Here is a 23,507-nt window from a genome sequence, read left to right as displayed (position 1 = left end):
TTATATTTATCACTTTGGCAGTCAAAAGGCAGACCTGCTCTCTCCAGTCTCCCCGCCTGAACACGTGGGAGCACATCAAAATGGGCTGACATGTGGCTGACATGTGGCTGACATTCACATTCTACATCTGTGTGCCCTTCCACTGCCGGTCTGGGACTTGGCAATGTCTAAGGTTCATGCAGAAGTATCGTGGTCTATTTTACGGTGTTTGCAGATGCATCAGGCTTCCTCCCGAGTCCTCTCTGAGTGCTAAATATGAGTGCTATACTTAACTGGCAGATTTTGTTCCCCCATCCCTCACAGCTCAGACTAGATCTAAGAACGCATTGTGTTGGCAACTTGCTGTAATCAATTCCACAGTGATACTTTGTGGGAGGCTTTCCTCAAATGCGAGTCTTTTTATGAAATGGGAAAACTGAACTCCATTGCTCTGGCCTGAGTCCAGACAGACACAGAAAAATACAAACAAGATTAATCTCTGCCAGCTTCACCAGGAGCCAGGATGAAGGTGCACAATGGGAACAGTGCCTAAACAGGGGGAGAGAAAGTGCAGCAAAAACAGAAGAAGAGAAAAAAACAGGAGCGATCAATACAGGCTGACCATCACTCCAGTCTCAGCTTGGGGTAATGGGTAGCCATATTGCATTAGTCCGCTAGATGGTTCTCCTTGAAGTGGTGAAGCGAGAATCCTACTAATGCATCTGACATTTCAGTGCAACCAAACAGGGCAGCCACAAAAAGTCTCAAGGCCTCACGGATCAGCTTGCAGGGATGCTGCAACAAACAACATGCACCCAAAAACGCTGTTGTTTTACAGTTTAGCAATTTCTGTTTAATACATCTACTCACACAAGTATTTTCCAGATATTCTCTCTTTCCATATTCACTAAGATGTTTGCTTCTTATTCATTTAAATCCATTCCACTCTGTTCTGGTGCAGAGCCAATGCCTTTGAATGAACCCTGTGAATGTGCATTCATGCTATAACATAATTAATGTGTTTATTAAAGATAGGATGCCTTGGGTACTGGAGGCTTTTTCTTTAGACGAAATAATTCCCATTTGTATATGAAACAAAATATTGCAAAGTGACTGCAGCTCAGTTGCAAAAGGATGAGTCAACAACAACAATGGGCTTATAATTTCATACTCTTTGTGTAGCTGTTCAAGAGTCATAATAATAGCTGTGTGTTTACTGCATAAGAAAAAAAAAAGAAAACTTTGGTGGAAAATGCATCTGAGAAAACCAGCTGGAAGAAACTGTCTTTATCCACAGGATATATTAGATGAATTGAAATTTCAAAAATAAGCCTTAAATCGAGACGTTTCCTTATTTGTTCCGATACAGACTACTTTCTCGCTCTCTCTGTCTGTGGATGCAAATTAAACAGGCACAAACAGCTTCTAAAAGTTCTAATGAGTGATCACACTGGACACATATGCATACAGATAAAATATTCATGCATCTTGGTCTTGTGATCAGTGCCTGTGGGATATCATTAGCTTTAGAAGAGACAGAGATCACTCCCTGCAGATTTACAGGAAATGGATTGGGATCCATAGAAGGTTGAGGTAAGAAGCAGCAAAACACTTGCTCCTGTTGTTGGGAGTTGTGTGGATGTGCTGTCATGAATCATGGAGGGTGATTTTTCCAGCCTAGATAACATTCCTCTTAAAGTGATTATTTAACAAATATGGAAAAGGGATTTGAGTTCTAAACACACAGCTATGCCAGTGGTTATGCATTTACAACATTGTTGCAATCATGGTCAGTCAGTTCAAACTCACTGTATTGTATTATAAAAATGCATCCTTGTCCTCATCTTGCAGAAATAACGTAGCAGATTGTAAACCACATGATTTGACATAGATAGCCGACCCATTGTACCATCATCGGTGACAGCAGTGACTGCTGATTCACATGTACCATCACATGCCAACAACAGCATCAATGTGGAAAAAGCAGGTGAGTCAAGCATGTGCACAATTTTCAGCCCAGATCCAGGCAAAACCATAACACCTTGTCTGAACGCAAATTTCAGTTGTAAATACTCTTCAACATCCTTATTCTAACCTATCAAAACCCAAAGTTTAGTCAGCTGTTAAACCTGAAAAACGGTCATTGCTGCTTTAAACAATCACCATTAATGTTATATTACAGGACCCAACAAACAAGACTTCTAATAGCTCCATTCAAGCCCATTCAGTGGTTCAGCTCTCTATGTTTAATCATGTGGTTTCTGAGAGAAATGCCTAGAGATGTTACCAAAAGAAGGCAGGCTTATTTTCTAAAAAAAACCTAAATATCCAAAACCCTGCTTCATGCACACAACCAGACCAGAGTGGTTTGAACGACTAACCACATAGATGACTGACCACCATTCCCATTGTCAGAGCCCTGCACTCTCGATAGGAGGGATAATAAATGAGGTAGAGTTAAACAGAAAAGGCAGAGTGTAAAACTCATGTCTCCCAAATGACCAGTAGCCAGACCGTTCTCTCTCCTCTCTGCTGGCTAAAGAGAAGACATTAGACATTTTCAAACAATTCCTGAATGTGCACGCAGCAAAAAAGCTGAAATGGTTACATTTTGTCACAGTGACATGGGTACAGGCCATGCTTATTATTGGGATGTGGCATTTGCTCTACTTTTTTCTGTCTACATTTCCAGTAACACTCCACAACTCACTGGGGGACTAAATGAGAGGTTGCCAAACAGATCAATAATTCATCCACCCAAAACAGATTTTACACTGAATTGCAAATGCAAAACTGATCTTACTCTGGGAAAAAAAATGCAAGTTTAAATCATAGAAATACATTTAAAAAAAAAAATTATAATTTTTTTTTTTGTGACCATCACTGATCATCTTTGCCTACCTGCTTCTTTAGAGAGTTGTGTGAAGGCCTCCACTCCTTTCTCTCCATAGCTGCCCTCTGAGGCGATGGTGGAGACATAAGTCCAGCCCAGGGCTCGGATAATGTCCACCATGGCCTGGGCCTGGAATGAGTCTGGAGGAACCACCCGTGAGAAGAAATCATAGCGCCTGTCATCACTCAACTCCGGGGCTGTTGACGCATAGCTGATCTGTGGGATCTTGAAGAGAACAAGTGGGGTTGGGAAAAGGAAGGGAACATTTACTCATGTGTTGGTGATATTTTGGTACAGCATCATGGGTGTTTGCTATGGTGACTGCTCTGACAAGTCCCATTTTGGAATGGCTGTGTCCGAAATCACTCTCAATGTAGTATAAGGTGCACTATATTTACTGTCTGCCATTTTATTTGAGTGCCTGAATACTGAATGTGAACTTTATGGACAATATGCCCTTAGCTCAGTGCTCACAATGAAACAAAAAGTCCATGGCATGTAAGGTACATTTTTGCTAGCAATCCCATAATGCAATGTGTGATGTGATAGATGGGGAAATTACAGCGCTTGCCAGGGTCAGATATATTTTGAGCTTCAGGGAAAAGTTCAACATGCCAAGATTTAGATTAGAAGATCAAAGATTGATAGCGATCTAATTTCTGTATGCTACATATGAAACTACTTCCAGCAGCTGGTTGGCTTAGATTAGCAGAAAGAAGTGCCTTTGTGCAAAGCTAAGATAACTTTCTTTTTTTAACGTACAGACATGAGAGTGGTATCAATATTCCCTATTCCCTCTAACGCCAATATTAACGTGTCTCACTCACAGTTTAACATTTTCATATTACCGTCAGTTCAATGGGTGCCGGCAAAATATAAAACTTTCAGATGCATTGTTTATAAAGTAAAGTAACTGTGTACTGTGAGAGAATATTGTTTTGTTACTTACAAATATATCCCGTCAGAAAGACTTACAACATCAGTTATAGCAATGTTATATTTTATATACATCTTATATACAGGCTCTGCATATCATACACTTCTTTTGCCGCTCACACAGGCAGATGATGTCTCGCGAGCGATACATTTTCATATATTTCAGATTATCTTGTCAACTCATCATCTAAAAAGATACTCACATTTTGAAATGTACTATTTTACAGAGCCTATATTAGGTCTGTTACATGGGCAACGTGCTGTGATATCACTTTCTTCTCTTAACATATCAATGAAGACTTACTGCAGAAAGGTCTTTGCAGCACTTTTATATAAACTCCAGCTCTCTTTCACTTCTCTCCTGGTGAGACCTCGGTCTGTCTTCAAACCCTACAGCATATCTAAATATTCAACTTAAGGAATTCAGCTTCCAATTGCATCTCACAATCTTAATCAGCTTTCAAGTCTTTGTACAAAAACAGGGGTTATTGTTATGATTAATAAATATTCACACGATGATAACTGAGCAAACAGACAGTGAGATGTGGTTGAAAGGTCAAGAAAAGGCTAGTGAGTAGACCTTGAGTTAATGATGAGGAATGATATTTTATTTACGCGTCATGCCACTAAGTGGCCCATCCCACATGGAATTACATGTCACCAATACAAAAGACATTTCAACCACAGCTTCCGGTCCAATGTCCACATACAACAACATACTCTACTTTGCACAAAATAAAGAATAAAGAAAACATATTACAACAGCCACAACATGATAGTGTAACCCATAAATTGTCCAACTAGAACACAACATTTCATACATAAAACTACAGCCATTGAGTTTTTTTTCAAAGAGTTTTTCTATTCATTAAATCTATCAAGTGTTTTTTGTTAATGGAAATAGTAAGTGGACCTTGAGTCAAGATAGTCTTTCATGCTCACTTGTTTTGATAATTTTGTGGGGAATATGTGAATTAAGGGTTACAAATGTTAACTAATACTTGCATACTAAGTTCCCTCCTTAAAGGAAGCAGTGTAATCACACTTAATGATCACTATCAACTACTGTGACAACTGACACATACCATCAACCGAACAGCGTACATGTAGATAACTTAGAGTATCTCATAAGGATATACAACCGGCTATATCAATCACGTTCTTTAGAAAGATGCAAGATAGTCACTTTCCTAATGTTCAGGAAACCACTTAATAGTCTGCAGATGTTCTTCTTACCCCCAAACACTTCTTTAAATTGCTCAGATTTTTGGCCAAACTAGCGGCATCAATCTGAAGATGGAAATGTCGATCTGTGAGTTGGTCTGCCCGTCCACTTCTCCTCTAGCGCCACCATGAGGTTCACATTTGTGGTTTTTAGGGGAAATGTTACTAATGTAACTATTGAATGGATTGTCATCAAACTAGTACACATATTCATGTCTCCCTCAGGATGAATTGGTGATCCTTTAACTTTTCTTTTAGCGCTATCATCAGCTCAAAAATGTTTATAATACTTCTGATTTATGACTAAATACTTAGTTTGTGTTTAGTGCTAATTAGCAGGGGTTAGCAAGCTAAGATGGTTATCATGGTAAACATTATACCTTCTTATTATATAGGCTAAAACCTTATCTATCTGACTGCATTCATCATCAAAAACCCAGTTCAAAGTAAATTAGTTGACAGAGATCTAGTATGAGGTTGTTCCTAATGCTGCCTGACAAAGAACGAAACATCTAATCAGCAACTGTGTTCGAGATTTTGAAGCTGCAATCACACCTGGTGGCACGTCTGGGGTCAAACTGACTACCTCCCATTAGACGAGTGGATGCACAAACAGGGACATGCTTCATTTTCTCTTGAACCCAGTGCAGTACCTCATCACAGTGTAATCTAAGCACTGTATGAATGCCATCCATTTCTGTTAGAGTGATCAAAAGCAGCCGGACACTGGGGAAACACAGGAATGAGGACACAGCAGCTCTCTGATGGGATTGCTTCAACTCACAGAATGTGAGTTATAGCTTTGACCCACAACTCAAAGGGGGTCAACCGCACAAAGCTTTGTCAAAAAATTGAGGAGTCAAGCTCAAGACGACTCAATGGGCCCTATTTTAACGATCTAAGCGCATGGCGTGAAGTGCCTGGCGCAGTTGCGTTTAGGGCGTGTACCAATCCACTTTTGCTAGTTTAACGGCGGAAATACTAATTCACATTGTAATATTTTTATTTTTAATCTTGTGCATGTTTGTGTGTTGCTGCGTGTCCCTGTGTGTGTAACAAGCATAGTGTGCACACGCGCTGTGCACAAGCCCAGGAGCATTTTACTAACGTGCTGTTAAAATAAAAATGAAATGCTGCGTTATTGACTTTAGACCAGGTTTTTGTTGGTCAATGGCACGATCACTTTTCACTGCCTCAAGATAGCAATACGCCAAGAATGCACCTGAACACACCTCCCTGTAAGACCAGCACGCCTACGGGCGCACAGATGGGCGCAGGTGCATTTGCTATTTAAACGACGTGGGCGCTGGACGGGAAATTGACAACTTAACGGTCTTAAACTAGCAAAAACACTTGCGCTACGCTTTGCGCTGCGCCAGGTGCAAGATAGGGCTAATTATGTTTCAACTTAGTTGCTCAGAAGAAAAAAATACCAACTACAAAATCAGTGATGCAATTAAACAAATTCACAGGTGGGAATGCTGCTGCGATGTCACATGTTAAATCACTTCAGGGCTGCCTAAATTGAGTGTAGTGGGTCAAAAAGAGAGCTCAGCAAAGTAATGAAAAGGAACTCCAGCATTAATTTGCATTTAAAAAGACTTCTTTCCAAAAAAGTAAAGCATCTATTTGAAACATTTGATAGGGGATGTATTTTTTAACAGAGCTGCTGTAGTATTACTATGCAGCAAAAAGGTGTTAAAGGTTTGTTGAATCACGTCCCATCTTCACCCCAGCTGGGACAGAAAGCTGCTTCAACATTTGCCTCTCTGGAGCTTTTTGCTGCAGGGGAACAATTTAAGATGGTGATGTCTTTCTACTTTGTCCATTTCTTCACTTACACTGTCACTCTGTCGAAATATGCACACACGTGGTACGCAACATAGGGTTTGTCACGTAGTGGACCCATGCGCTGACGTGCACTAACATGTGCAAGTGGCATGGTAACTGGCCAATGAAACATGATCATTATAGCGTTTCAAGCGGGCTCTAAATCGAACGCAACTAAGCCACACAGCCAACACAAAATAACACTTTTCATATATTGCGTCGATATATCTTGCATTCTATCAACTAGTACCCTGTTGATAGAATTTTTTAACTCCTTATTCCCCAGGATTCTAAAACCTCTCTGTGCTTTTTTTTAAGATTAGTTTTTGGGGGCTTTTTTCCTTTATTTCAGATTGACAGTGGATATACAGGAAAGGTGGGAGAAAGATGGGGGATGACACGCAGCAAAGGGCCACAGGTCAGATTTGAACCCAGGCCACTGCAAAGGCCTCAGCCAACATGGGGCACACGCTCTTACTGGGTGAGCTAAAGGTCGCCCCTCTCTGTGCTTTTTTTAATTACCACTTTGACCTCCAGGTAACAAAAGTGCTAAACCTTGATTGAGAAAATGCAGAGGTGTGAGGATTAAACCTGCTGGAATTACGATACAAGGAGATGCTGACTAACTAATACTGATTAGAATCTAACACCTATGTATTTTTCTCTCTGGTAGATAATGAGCTACAAATCAAGTGGAAGTCAAAGTTAGTAATTTAATCTTCTTTATGAAATAAGTGAATTGATTCAAAACCTTCTGAACTTGATTATGTCTTTCTCAGTAGGTAACAAGCAACAAAGTTTAGCTTTACTGTTACCCAGTTGCATGATTGCTTCCGACTCTTTCCGATTCTTTCAACTGAATAAGCTCTTGTTGGGACAAATTGCAGCAGATTTAAAATACAGAGATAATAAGGCAAGGCGAATAGATATTTTATCAACATTTTTGAATCATTTTCTGTAAATAATTAGCTTGGAATGAGCAAAGGATTATTTTGTCTTAATCCTTCATCTATATTAGGAATTTGCCTGTTTCAAGGTTGCACTTGATACTGCTTGCAATTCTCATTAATTGACTAGGACATTTTAAATCTATAAAGTGAAATTTTGTATCACACATGACAATATGGTCTATGCTCTAGTTGCAACAAGGTGAAAGGGTGACGCCGATGCCTGCAAGCCGTCTGCATCGACAACAACTACAATAACTGCGAGCCAATCATGAGCAACTAAGTTCAGGCCAAGAAAGAATGATTAACGATGCCCCCTTTCAGTACCACAATTACCCAAAGCTGATGTCTGGCACCTGTCATCTGCTGTATACATCAAAGTTAGGATTGCTGAGGATAATCGCCTAGCTTGCTCTTGAATGTATCAGGGCTGAAAGGATCGATGGAAGGAAAACACAGAGGTCTGTTATGCGGGACACTGTTCTATTGATTTACCACCACAAAGTGGTGCGGTTGGCGGCCGCCCTGAATAAAAATCTGTTGCTGAAGTCTACAGAAGGTTAAAAAAAAAGAAGGCAAGGGTGGGAAGTGGTATGTGTGAGGAGGGGGGGGCGCAGTAATCTGCTTACTGACATTAAATGAGAATTTCAACCTGGGTGTTTAAGAAGAGAGGTGACTAAGCGAGGTTGTATAAAGGTTAGACACGTTCACAGTAAGTGAGAAGCCAGGTGAAGTTAATTAGAGTGCCTTGGCCTTTCTGTTGCATTTTCACATACAGCAGCCCACAAGCACCACGGGCAGCTCTAAAGGAAGGTGAGAGACTGTAATGTTTGTGGTTTAACCGTCCTGCTCTGCTAATGCGAAGGTGATGATTCTGACGAGCTGAGGGCAATACTTGCATCTACAGAAGCAGCGCTGCTCTGCTCCGTCATTCTCTCTCATATGCTTGATGCAGAAAGAAATGTTATTTGGAGAAAAATAGGCAGCATATGGCATAACACGACTCTCAGTTGGGGTAATGGCAACCATCTATCCTTGCCATCTGAGAGGAGGGAAATCTGCAGATATGAAAAGACAGGCTGTCTCCACAGAAAACAGAGAGGTATGACAGTCCATGGGTTCTTAAACAAAAACTTTTTCAACAAAGGCCATCTTTCAAACAGAGCTTTTCCCTACAAAAGGCAGCACTGAATAGACACCATCAATGTCACATATTAGACACAGAGAACCAGAGTGTTGTCCAGACTGGGTTTGGTATCCATTAATTTGAGAGCAACACTCAAAAACATGGCTGTAAACGAATTGTGAGTGGCAGAGCTGAAATGTTTCCCATGAATGGCTGTAACTGGGGCGAAAGCAGCCAGGCAGTTTCTTTTGCAGGAATCCCTGTGCCTCCATTTGCTGCATGATTAGCTTCTAAGTATATCTTGACATCAGTCAGCTCCACTCGGCTGTTTGCAACAATCTCCACGGTGACGGCGGAAATGACAGCGGGTTCTGACAGACCCGACTATAACCCCACGCTGTCTGTGGCCAGATGCCAATGCACAGATTGTCTCCACACACACACACACACACACACACACACACACACACACACACACACACACACACACACACACACACACACACACACACTAAGTGTGATACTATGGACTGGCCAAGGAGCCATTTTGAAAGCAATTTTTAAACTACACACACCACCCATGATGGAATAAATATTTGCTTACAAAAAACAACCCTATAGTCTGAAGATTTATTTGTAGCTCCACTGCACTGCGTTGTAAAACAGCAACGGTCGATATCCTATAAAGAAAATAATACAGTATAATAAACAGGCCTATAAAGATATTGAGCAGTTATTAAGTTTTCATCTTTCCTGCTAAATCAAGGTTCAGTGCAACTCTGTGACACATGGGGCATCAGACAGTCATTGGTGTGTATCCAGACAGCAATGCCATTTGTTAGCAGGGCAGAGGTAATGACTGTGTCCATACATGCAACCTCAGGCTGGGCTTTGGTAATCTCTCTTCACCAGAGCATGGCACTGACAACTCAGCCGAAGAGGCAGGGAGGAAACCGACAGCTTTCCCTCCCTCTCTATGTCACTCTCTCCCCCTCTCTTCCTGCCCATCTGTGTCTCTCACTCAAACTCTCCTTTTGTGAAGGCTGTGTTTCATCATTGTGCCCTCACACAACCTGTGACTTTCAGCCTTGCTCTGCTGTTCTCCGCCCCTCTGTGTGTTTCAGCCCTGCCGGAGAGAAAGACAAGTGGGTCTCATCTTCCTGTGCGTCTCTCCCTCCCTCCCTGTCATCTGTCTGCATGCAGACACGCCCACACAGATGATCAGCAGACACTTCCTGTCCTGAGAGGTCCTCGGCCTGCCAGTTTCCCCCCAAACCGAGACAATCTGCCCTCAGTCATTTGCTTGTATGCCACCCAACTTTCCCCTCTTTGCTGTTCCTCAATAATTTCCATCTAAACCCTCGCTCCTAATATCTGCAGTACGCTCAGGTACTACTAATTTGCATTAGCAAATACATTTGTCAGACACGTAAAGCCTTTGGAATTAATTTTTCACGGTTTTCATCAACAATGTGTCTGCAAACTGTTCCTTGCCAGTGCAAAATCATATCTGTAGGATTACTGTCAGTGCATTTAACTGATTTCCCCAACAATATCCACTTGTGGCAACTAAAGCATGATTATTATTTTTATTGTAATTCAAAGCATTTGGTTAAACCTGCATTAATCTATCTTTTAGCAACATGGTGGCAGCACAACAACCTGAAAACGCAACTTTGACATTATCACTTTATAAAGTTGATTTGGCGAACATGTTGACAAACAGTTGCTTATTCATAATCTCTTTTTCTGGTCCCCAGCAACTCCTGAGGGAAATATATGGCTCTTTAGCTGCTAAATGCGCCACTACTTTCACTAGCTAGTCGCTAACTTTGTCTGTCTGCCGTTTGGTGCTGGGCAAATAGTGTACAGTAGGTTTCTAGAATCCTTTTGCTGAAAATAGCTGCCAGCGGATGAGATTGATGAGAGTTAACATAAATACGGATGTTGCGTGGCAGAAAACCAAAACAATGGGCTGAAAGATGCTAAAACACTTCGTGAAGCTTAGGGAAACTGCAGAGTAGGGTGATATTTCTCCTAGGAGAGTACTTCATGGCTCTTCATTACGAGCAACACCTTGCACATACATATGGTCATGTGATCCATTGTTAAAATATTGATTATAGCAGCTTTAAGGTTAGGTTCCTAAACCTAACAATATGAGGGGTGCAGGATGTGAACTCCACTCTTCAGGGTCAAAGACCTGTGTTTTGAACCCCCTATCATCCACCACAACGTCCTCTGCTGTATAGGAATGTCACACTTCCTGGATTGGAGAAAGTGTTGCTCGTGAATATAAACCAGGCAGCAATTCTGTTTCCTCCATCTTTAGCAAACTTAGATGTTAATATAGGGATTCTGCTTTTTAATTGCCTCTCCTCCATGCTCCTCGCCAAGGCCAGCCTCACATCGCACTCCTACTACAGAACATCCCTCTGCCATTTTCCCAGCCAATTATTCTACAAGGACCTTCCCTGACTACTGTTTAACCAGTCTCGGTGTTTACTGTGCTTTGCAGCAGCTTTTTGCTACAGGACTCACAAACACAACATTTTCACAGTTGCCCACACCACTGAACTAGACTTTGTGTTACATGACAGAAAGTTAGGCTTTTATAATCCTTTATCCAACACGACCTTCCACCGTCTCCTTCTTTACGCCCACTTCCCCTTTTCAGTCGATTCCCTCACCCTCCGTCTCTCCTGCTCGCACCATGCCAGTCCCCTGGGCAGCTCCAGTGCTCTGTGCCGGGCCTGAGCTGCTGCATGACTGCCCTGCCAGAGTGTATTTTAAGACAACCAGCGTGTTTCTCCATGGGTACAGAGGCTAGGTATGACTCACAAATCAGATATTTGACCAGGAGAGCCACACAGAGTAGAGCCGAGACGTGGGAGGAAAGTGTGGATAGCTCACAAAGGGAACCTGACCAACCTTTTTCTTTCCCTCTGGTAAACAGATTGCTATTTCAATTCAACTCTATTGGTGTTTCAAAGAAATAATCATTTCCCTGCACACAAAATATCTTTCAAAGCCTCATCGGTGTAAATGTTTAGAGTTACTGTTACAAACATATATCAGAAATGGAGCCTACTGCCATGACTTAAGGGTCTTGCCTTTAAAGCTGACAGCAACTCTTGTTGTCACTCGTGATAGTTATTTTATAAGTAGTAATTTTGTAAAGCTTCTTTTGACTAGGCTTCACACAAAGCGAGGCCCTGCAGAGAACAATGCAGTTCAACACAACAGCCTTGATCATCTGTGCTATGTGCTCTCTACAGGTGCCACAGAAACCCGGCTCACGGTAGGAATAAAACACAGCCTGCAGGTTTATAACTAAGTGTTATGAAATGTATTCCTTTATATCCACAGGGTACATTACAGATGGCTGTATTGATTTTTTTCCGACTGCAATGTGCACTGGACGTAGCTTTGTTTTTTCTGTGTTCATGATAACTTTCTCAGATAATATAAATAAACCATTAGTGAACTATACATGCCATTCTGTCTTAGGTTGGAGGAAAAACAAGAAAATTCTTTTATGAGAAACATATGTCTGTGTTTGTGTTTTGGGAATTGTTGGTGCGTGCAACATCTTTATATCTCTGCTCTGCCTCATTGCTCTGTCCAGTACTAATCTGGCTCTGACATAGTATTCATCAAAGCATCGAGCATAGGTGCATTTTTCCCCCACCTTCACCTGGAGCATGTAGGGACTGACACATTCACTGTTAGCCATGCACCTGCAACACTCTGACCTGCATCCCAATGACTCCCTCTGTACTATTCCCCATCTCTCCCTGTATAGCTCTCTCTCTTAAAACACAACAGAGCATCATCACGAGGCCCATTTCTCCCCTAATAGCGCAGACAATGTGAGTGAGCCCTCCTCGATCGTATCTTTCCTCTCTGTCTGCTCCTCACAAAGAATTCTTTGGCAGGGCCATGTAATTACGCACTGATCACAGCAGTGGAAAATATCACAGATATCCTATTCCTTCTGTTAATGTGTCTGAACCCCTACTTGATGCCATGATGTACTTGAGATATACTGGTTTAGAACAGAACACTTTAATAGGTCGTTATTTGCATGCTTGGCATTGCCTGCAGTGCTGTCTTAATCCCAGGGTTTAGATTATGATATCCTATCAGCAACACCTGCAATCACAACACGCGCCAAATCCACTGTCAGCCTGTATGGAAGAGAAGTTGCACATTTTAAGAATGCATAGATGAATATAGTGTCCTGCAAAATCTTCACACAAATAGCTTAAAGTGATGTAATGTCAACTATTTTGTAGGCTACTATACATTGTGGTTACTATAATGATTTTCACAGGAGGTGTTTGGAGATGAACGTATGCAGTCATAGTGTAATTTACGCATAGCTGATATTGTTATGTTTCAGGAAATAGTCAGAATTAGCAGCTAAACTGCCATGCCATTCACAGCAAGATATTCCCACTCATTGAGCAGGGCTTTACAAAACTGGCATAACAACAAAGAACATCCAAATCTATAAAAAAAAAGAAAGGCAATAAAGATCCACAAACACATTAACAAGAAAAGTAGTTAAATGAAAGGGATATGAAGGAATAAATGGATAAACAAACAGATAACAGATAAAACATTTTAAATAGTGCAGCATAAAACTATAAGTAGCAAAAATCCTGAGTACACCAGAGTATAAAGTTGATAATAAAAGCGATTTGAAAGACAACCTTGAGTGTGGCAAAAAAACAAAAAAACAAAGGTAGCGCATTTCACGTCAAATATAGGGTTTTATTGTTTAGCTGCAGAGGCAGACCTTCCTCCAAGGCTTTACACAAATCTCACCTCCTTTGCTGGGATTGGCAGACTAATTGGCCATCACATCAACCACATGACCAGAAGGGTTTGATTGGTAGACGTTTTTGGTGGAAGTATACACCCACAGCCTGGGAGGCTCATTTCAGAGCACTAAAGTCCCTTCTCTTCCTCAGTCTCTGGGGCGTCATTATGGATCCCACGTAACTTCCACGACGTTCCGCCCTAAGAAGCAGGCCGATTGGTTTTGGTTAGGCTTTGACCTCGAGTGGTTAAGGTTAGGATAGCCGATTGGTCAGGGGACAGGACCTGAACAAATCGGGTTACGTTACCGAGCGTAAGGATGGACGCCAGGCCAATAGTAGTGTGCGAATGCTATTGAAGGTCTTGCCTAGAAGTTGCATGGGTTCCATAATAACGCGTCTATGGGTCCTAATGGCAAAAGCACAGTCACCTTTCCTCTTATGTTAAGACATGGATTGCCATGACATTTTGCACAGACATTCATGATGCCCAAAGGATGGAGCCTACTGCCTTGGTAATCCCTTGACATTTTATCTAGCTCCACCAGCAGGTCAAGGTTTTCACTTAGCTTTCCTGTGAAATATCTCAAAATATATATCTCAAATATCTCACCCTGAAGAAGGCTGTCAGTGCCGCTACGCGTGGGTTGCTTCTCCCAGTGTCTTAAATTTTCTATCATGAAATAGCCAGTAAAATAAAGGCTTTTTAAGTAATTTTGAAGAAGAATGCCTTGGATTGTTTTCTTTTTCTCTACATTCAATTGAATTCCCGACCCCAAAGAGCACCTTCAAGCATTTGATTGAACTTCCTGAGCACCCTGGACTTTTTTGTCTATCTCAAAATCTACTTCATTCAGCAGCTACTGGATAGCTTGCCATGAAATAAGGTAGGCCTACAGACATGTATGCCCCCCTTCAGGATGAATTGTAATCACTTTACAATCCCCTGTCTTTTCATCTAGCGCCATCATTAGGTCAACATTTTACTGTAATTTGTCCAATACATTGGTTTATGACTAAATGTCATAAACGACTTGAAATGGCCTGCAAAATTAAAGACACTGGCATCAGCTTCAGCTGTTCTTTGTGTTTAGTGCTAATTAGAAATGTTAGAATGTTAACCCGCTAAACTAAGATGGTGAACTTGCTAAACATCACAATGTTAGAAATGTCACTGTAAGCATGTTGGCATGCTAAGCTTAGCATTTAGTTCAAAGTAGTACAGCCTCACAGAACCGCTAGCATGACTATAGATGCTTAGTCTTGTTAAACACATATCAGTTTTTTTAGGCTTAACTTTACTAACTACCGTTGATTAATGGCATTTAAGCTGCTCATTACTTTCTTTTAATCATTGCACTTTAAAGAAGCATACCAAAGGTTTTGCATGTTTTAGCCTGTTTGCTACAAATCATGTGCACTTTATATCACAGCTAACATTCGTGTAGAACAGGCTGCTGTGTTTTAGACATTTAAAAGCATGTCTTTTTACAATTATGGACATCCGTTGTCTTCTATAAATTTCTGTACAATATGAAAATATATTGGGAGAATCTGATCCATCATATGGTAAACATCGGGTTTGCACTCATTTTTGTCAAAGTCACATTGTAGTTTTGTTATAACGCAGTACAGACTCTGAATCAATCTGCTCTTTAACTGTATCACCCCACAATGATAATATAACATTAAGCAAACACACTGGTATGGTCATTTAACCTTTGAAAAATGTAGTTACACTTCTACTACAACTAATACTACTACTACTACTACTATAGCCAACATTATATTGTTATGTGAGCAGAGAGGTATGAAGAAAGGTAGCTGTTAATTGAAAAACCTTTTGGTAAAGCTTAATAAATTCTCTGTATGTCTGATATCTTCCCTGCGGCTCACTTTGATGAAAATGATCCTGTGTCCAGTTGTGACCTGGCCACTCGTGGACTCTCCGCTCTGCCCTGTGCTGCAGGTTTAGTGAATCACTGAGGTCATCTGACCAGGTAGTCAGCTGTCAGCAACACACTGACTCCACTGCACAGCCAGAACAATGGACAATTGTTCACTCACTTGAGCACAAGAAGCTTTTTCCAGTGCCATACTGAACAACCTGCCAACAAAGACTGTGTCCAGTTCTTTCAGATAGAGCTATTCTGTGTACTCTCATTCTTACTGAGATCATGATTTATCAAAGCAAGTGTCTCGACTAATGGACCGAGAAGATTTATGTGGAATGTGTTTTTGTGACACGCACATTTCACATAACTTCCACTCGCAGTGAGACAAAGTGTCAGAAGGCTCCACACTGACATGTATTTCGGAGCCAGAATCAGAGATGCGCAACAGACGCCAGATCAGACAATTACCCTCAGACAAGTTAACCAGCCGAAACAGGAATAGGCCTAGTCAAATACAATGGAACTGTCACACTCTGCTACTGAAGGCTTATCTTTATTTTCAACAAGAGCGCTAACATGCATCTTTTCCAAAACAACTCATGTGTATCTCTGGAAGTCTGCTCATAACACAATCTGTCAAATGAGCTGAAATAAGACAAATGCATTACCTTAAAAGATCTGAAACCCAGACTTTAAAACGTGTTCATTGATCATCCAAAATAAAAAATGTAGGAAATGTGCTGATTTATTTCACTAAGTATTTCCTATGTGACTTATATCAAGAAGATATTTTACATACAGATTGTGTGCTTTCAAGAAATTCTAGCCTTCAAATGATGATGAGTTCAGAAGAGGAAAATTCCTCTATAGGGGTTTTATTGAAGCTAAACTTATGAACACAGTAGCAGCAAAGTATTACTGGAACTGCATGTGGCCTAAACAGATAAAACGTTAACATTATCATCGCAGTGTGACTGTACAGAAAAATGCATCAAAGTCTAAGGTAAAGGTAAACTAGACTACTGAAAGCCACTTGTGCTATGACCAGCAGAGTGGGTGAAGTTAAGTGCCATGTATTTATATATTTATTTATTTTATGTTCATTAGAGCACAATCAAAATCATAACCTTTGTGTGGATGGGTTTCCAACTGCGCACAGAAACTGGAAAATTGTGAGAGCATAGGATTAAGGCCACCCTAAAACACACACACACACACACACACACACACACACACACACACTTTTTACTAAGGAGGACATTGCATTGACGTACCATACCCTGGAGGATGTACCCTACCCTGGACGTGTTCATACCCTGGAAGCTTTAGTCTAACCTTACTACATGCCTAAACACAACTGCATCCTTAGTCTATATCCTTGACGTTCCACTTCCAGGATTGCACCGGTGCCGCTGGAAATTCCGCCAGATGCATGTATTTTCCATTTCCTTCCGCTTTCTTTGTGTTGGAATTTTAAATTCGGTGGATTAATGAGGACTATTGTTGACTGCTCCTCAGATCTCTGCATGGTAAATTGAGACAGCTAGCTAGACTATCTGTCCAATCTGAGTTTTCTCTCACACGACTATTTTGCAGCGGCTCTGTGAGGAGCGTAGCACCGCCCATGACGATTCTGATTGGTTTAAAGAAATGGCATTAAACCAGAGCACGTTTTCCTCCCATCCCGAATACTGTGTGGAGTAGCCAGACCCTCCTTCAGCACGCTTTGGAGAAGGGTCTGGCAAAGCGAGACCACCCTGTGATAGGTCAGTTTGGGCTTGGGTCTAGTAAAGACGTCTCTACTGCAAACCTTCTGCTCATTGCAACCCCTGCTCTCTATCACAGCAAATGCATGAACGCTAACACGGCAACTGCACAGGGAGTAGTCCCCTGTTAGTATAAGACAAGGCGAAAGAGGCATTTAACCTGGATGTAACTTCAATTCTACTGTGTAAGTGTTTGCATAGCCCACTGTCACCCTATATCACAAAGGGAATGAAAGAATGTAAACAGCAGTTGCTGTAGGGAATACAAATAAAGCTAGATCTGCCTGATCATGTAAAATACATTTGTCTAGTGTTGCAGTGGTGCGAAAAACAAGTAGCCTGGGAAAACCCTGACGAACTTCCGGCAAATTTGAGATTTGCTCTGCAAGTCCGTCTGGCCAAGAGCCCATTCAAGCCCATTTCCAATTTTTCCAAATCGAGGCACCAATCACAACCGTTGAGGCAGGCTTTACACGATGACGATAGCGCAGCGTCGGCAAGCAGCTTTTTGTTTACATTCAACATAACGGCCACCGTAGCGCACCAACCCATTGATGCCGCTGTAGCTGCTACGTCACCCGGATCGTTGGTCTGATTGGTTGAAGGACTATCCAATTGCGCCCAGAGGCATTTGAAGAGGAAATTGAAGCATCCTTTGGTGATGCCCCTTTGGAAATGGGCTGTGAATGAAGCTTTCCCAGACCCACTCTCAGTTACAACTGAGAAGGGTCTGGTGTCAACCAGGCTAAAAAACGGGTGAAATCTGATCGAATTGTAAATCAAAACCTGCGCCAAAGGTATCTACAGCGGGGCTCCTGTTAAGCCCTTGTGTCAAACATAAATCTGGCTTTAAATTAATTCTCTGGAGACTAATCTGAACCACTACATGCCTAGCCCAACCCTTACTCTCTTAACCAGAAACCAAATCATAGCCCTGAAATTTACTGGTTAACCTTGTAAGGTCAAGTCCCCATAATGTGTGTGTGTGAATATTTTAACATATTTTTGTCCAAACAGCATAACACAAATGAACACCTTCATCTATAATATGAAAATTGGACCAAACTGATGGAGGTATTTAATCAGTATTGTACAATAGTAATCTTACAACACAACTTATTTATTCCTCAGAAATATCATATACATCTTCAAATTGTATCCACTGGCAAGAGTGCAGGGAGAATGATGTTTGAATGGCTGATGCAACATACAGATGGTTTTCTTTCCCAAAGGCCTGAGTTTACTTTTACTATTTACTGGCAAATATCATCATTTGATTGCCCTTCGACAAAGAGTGCCTCCTCCAATCCATTGATAAATTACATGCTATTGATCCTCATAGCCTCGTTGAAGGCCACATGTAGGGGATCCGACACTGATAAGGCAGTTAAAAAACATTATATTCTGTCAGCAATAGTTCCCGTCAGCTAGTCAACTGTAGTTTAAGCAACCCTATTTGAAAGGAAAGAGCTTCCCTAATTTGTAAAACGTCAATGGTGATTGAGGTCTTCCCCCAAATCAATGTAACTGTCACATGCAGGCACTTCAGAGAACACTTGAAATCCTACAGGATTTGTATCTGAAAACAGTTATTCTGTCAACTGAGTTTTTTATGTATGCTCTGGCTGTTGCAGCATGGTATACTTTTAAGCTCAAAAGAGCAGAGACACACATATGTTCAAACAGAACTCACACACCACTGCACAGCCAGCCAGAGAAAAAAAAAACACTTGCCAAAACATTATCTCACGGGAAATACAGACAAAATGAAATTGAAGCTAATAATAAGTTCCACTCTTTTTCCACATGTAAAATCAACAGGTAATTTAGCATAACTACCCGAGGCCCATGCTGCACTCTAATAATTTACTTTCCCTAGAAAAGGTCCACACTGGGCTGGCTGATATAATGGTTATATATTACTATACGTTGTTAGCAACCGTTCTGATGCACCCTCAGGCTCTGCTGTAATAACAAAACTCAAGGACAAGGAATGAATCCTGATGACAGGATTTTTTTTTTTTTTTTATGTATACTGTGAGAGAACACACTGCACCCTGACATCCCTGAGATCCAGCAGTACATACACACACACACACACACACACACACACACACACACACACACACACGCACGCACACACAAACACAGATGTTGAAATTAACATTATAAATGGATCAGTTCACTTACCTCGAGCGGTATCTAGCCATGAGGACAGGGTTCGTCTAATTTGGCCAGGTTTAAAAAAAATCCTAACTGATTGCATGTGCTACAATTGCTATTACTTACAATTGTGAGCTACTTCTTCATTTTATGCTTCACTACATTTCAGAGAGAAATATTTTAAGTTTAACTTAATTGATAAATATTTTACACACAAACAATATAATTAGCTTATTATTTGTTTTGTCATAGCAAAATATAAAGTATAAAATACTATAAAAACAGTTTAACTGCATTATGATTACTATGTGTATGAATTCTTATGATCCTCTAAGTACATTTTGCTGATAATTCTGTGCTTTTTGAAGATATTGAATGCAGGATTTTTACTTGTTAAGGGTTTTTATTTTGCATTGGGGTATTGCTGCTTTTACTAAGGTAAAGGATGTGATGAATACTTCTTCCACCAATATTCGTCACTAAGATTTGTGCCTTCACCCCAAAACAATGGCAGGGGTTGAGATTTGGATTGTGGTGCTGACTGCATTAAACACTCACTTAAAATGCTGCTGACCTGATGACCTCATGTCAGGCGCAATGGCAATTAGTTTGACAGGGATATTTTATTCATTATATTAATATTACATCAGTTGCTCACACTGTGTCGTGTGTGTGTGTGGGTGTGTGTGAATATACACCTGCTTCACTGAACATGAGAGCAACAGCACTCATCTCCCCAAAGGGCCAAAAGGATGGAAATTTGAAAAAGTATGGCTCTCAGGAAACAGTTCTCTGTGTGGTTATTAGTTTAATTATTGCCTTCACCCCAAAACAATGGCGGGGAATGGGATTTTGATTGAGATGCTGACTGCATTACACTATCACTTCTTTAAAATAATCAACAACAAATTTGTGTGTGCGGTGACTCCCTGTCTCCTTCTCGCTGTTCTTCAGTGGCATGCCTATCAACATTAGAGCCCTCTCATGGCCATGCAATCCAAACGGAGCCTCGTGCCACCAGCCTCCAGGGACAGCAAGACAGCCATGTGAGCAGTGCACCTCCTGCTCCTTTTAAGTTGGCAGCACATTGCACACAGTTTATTGTGCTTTAAGTGTATTGTTGCATTAGTTCTTTTGTGGCTGTTGCCCTTAACTGTGTGAACTGCGTGATTGAGACACTGACAATGTGTGTATCCATGTGCAGAGCTTGAATATGAAGCTGTTGTTTTATTAGCTGTGCTAGTGGCATGGCTGTAAGGATGGCAATGTCGGTCCATTTGTCTACTACTGAAATATTTCAACAGTTTTTCGATTAATTGCCATGGAATGTTGTACAGACATTCATGATGCCCAAAGGATAGAGCCTACTGACTTTGGTGATCTCCTGACTTTTCATCTAGCGCCACCTTGAGGTTGACATTTGTTTTGAGAAAAAATTTCATGACAGCTATTAGATGGATTACCGTGAAATTTGTTACACATATTTGTGTTCCCCACATCATTCTAGACCTCAGACTTCTACATTGCCATTGTGAGCATGTTAGCATGCTGGCGTTAGCATTTAGCTCATCACCGTGTAGTAAAGCCTCAAAAAGGCTTTACTACACAGTGGCTGTAAACAGCATGGCTGTAAACTCTTTGTCTTGTTTCCTGCTGTTTGCTCCCCTTTTCCTTAAAAATACAACATCTTTGCATGTGCTGCGAGGGGATTCTCCCTGACAAGCAGATCCACAGGATTAGATTGCAATACAATTTCTAAGTGCAATGTGATTACAGAGATGGGTAAAGTGTTGAGAAAGCCATAAAAACAGAGAACAAAACACAGATCCCAGGTCTAAGAGGAATCACAACAACATGCCTCCTTTTGAAGCAGCAGACACTCACAGGCAGCACTAAAGGCAGCCGTTTAACAAATTCACTTAACTTATTTAGCAGGATTTGAGGAACCGTGAGGTAAAAACAGATCACATTTAAAAGGCAAATTTCTTCTTGATCTATACAGGCTTTCTGTGCTTGTATGAGGTTTCCTACGGCGAAAACATTTTATCATACAGCACAGACGTCTACCATGCCTGAGTGACTTCTTCATTCAGGCTCTGTCCAGAATGTTGCATTGATCACAGACCAGTGTATTGCAACTACAAAAACTACAATTAGCCCTGTGATAATGTTTTTAAGCCCACACTGGATCGTTTTCTTCTGAAGCAACGGGGTCATTTTTTCTTTTTTGGAAGGATGAGTGAGAGGCCGACCAGAAGCCAGCAGAGACTTCCTCATGCTTCTGCACTCATCCCTGTAAGAGGATCGGACGTAATGGGGTTTCCTCTTCTCTGGCTCCAAATGCTCGCCAGATAAACTGCAGAAACATTCCAACAAAGTCTAAGAGTGCTATTCTTGTCACATTTCACAGTCATACCGACAATAAGTTTCGAAGGAACACTGGTGTGACCTCAATGTGAGCAGAGCTAATCTTTTAAGCAGGTGCCTCTTCCCCCGCCTCCCATGCAGCAGGAGAAAATGGGGTACTAGTCTGACGGGAAGTCAAGCCATTGCAATCGCCAAGCAAAGACCTCAAACCTGTGTATAAATGAGGGCACCTCATTAAAGATACTGAAACAATATTTATCAGCTATAAGTGCAATCCTAACACAAACTAGAATACGTCTGAAAACAAATGACTGTACCAGCTGAGATTTCATTGAGAAACATTTATTCATATAGCATGTTGCGGAATAATAAAGTGCATCATCCCCCCAAGGCCTGTGGGAATAGCAAAGATCTTAATATCAGGGGTGCATATCTCACCATGGCAGGCTGCTGACCTAATGACCTCATGTCAGGCGCAATGACAACTTGTTTGACACAGGGATTCATTTTTTATCATTTTAATCATTCTATTAATATTACATCAATTTCTCACATGCTGTCGTGTTTGTGTGTGTGAATATACACCTGCTTCACTGAACATGAGAACAACAGCACTCTCTCATAACACGGTTTCTCCCCAAAAGGCCAAAAGGATGGAAATTTGAAAAATATGGCTCTCAGGAAACTCTGTGTGGTTATCAGTTTAATTATTGCCTTTTTCAGGTCAGAATTTTCCTGGAGGACAGTTCATGCTCTGAAAACAATTACCAGTCCCAGACTCTCATTTTGCAAATATCGCAAATCAAATACTAAAATAATGGCTGTTTTTTTTGGTCTGTTTTTCATCCAATTCCAATATCCAACATGTTATCACTTAATCCTGGCGCTCAGCCTCTGAGCTCTAAGCACTGCTGTCATTCTGTCCCACCAGATCACTTCAGTTAAATGCATTCATCTGCATCCCAGTTTTACTGACGTGTTCACACCAAAATTCCCTGTCATTTCAGTGACGCAGGCGAGACACATTCGCTTCTTGTCATGAATTGATATCGCCTTGTGTACTTCTCGCCGAGATAGCAAGAGTCATCAGCCGGCAGCTAATTTGAAAGAGCAGTTGGGATTGACCTCTCCTTAAGTATGTATTGATTGTTTCCTTGTTTCTATAACTGCATGCTTAAAAGAACACAAGCAGCAGAAGCACAATGTTCATGCTTTGTGGCTGTCCATTGGTCCAAGGACAGAGATAATTAAAATAAAAACTATAAAACAGTGTATATTTCTCATCTTGTGAAATGCTATTCTTAGCCTACTAGCCATGCTAACACATGCATCTTATGCTTGGTAACGCTGGCCACATTATTTCTTGTCCCACTTGCTTTTTGCCACAGCGTGCAAGTAAATTTCACCTTGCAAATTCTGGTCTGATTGGGCCATAAGTCAGCATCTGATTAAATGGCTGGAATGAATACCAATACTCAGTAACCAAGAAGCAGAAGTGAGAATCACTGGATTATAGCTAAAGTGTTTAGTATATCCACAGGAATAAAAAAAAATA

The 23,507-nt window shown here is 41.1% G+C and overlaps 1 protein-coding gene across 1 annotated transcript in view; it reads right to left on the bottom strand.

Annotated features, from left to right (window-relative positions):
- LOC144520202 (metabotropic glutamate receptor 7-like) overlaps nucleotides 1-23,507 on the bottom strand; it is a 72,112-nt gene that overhangs the window by 38,616 nt on the left and 9,989 nt on the right. The window contains exon 4 of the mRNA XM_078253872.1: nucleotides 2,881-3,097. Within this exon, the coding sequence (XP_078109998.1) occupies nucleotides 2,881-3,097 (217 nt within the window). The remainder of the gene's footprint in view (nucleotides 1-2,880; nucleotides 3,098-23,507) is intronic.

Source organism: Sander vitreus, chromosome 7, assembly GCF_031162955.1.
Source record: "Sander vitreus isolate 19-12246 chromosome 7, sanVit1, whole genome shotgun sequence".
In the NCBI taxonomy this organism is placed as follows: domain Eukaryota; kingdom Metazoa; phylum Chordata; class Actinopteri; order Perciformes; family Percidae; genus Sander; species Sander vitreus.
Note: the sequence above shows the minus strand (reverse complement) of the source record. Positions and strands in the feature narration are given on the sequence as shown.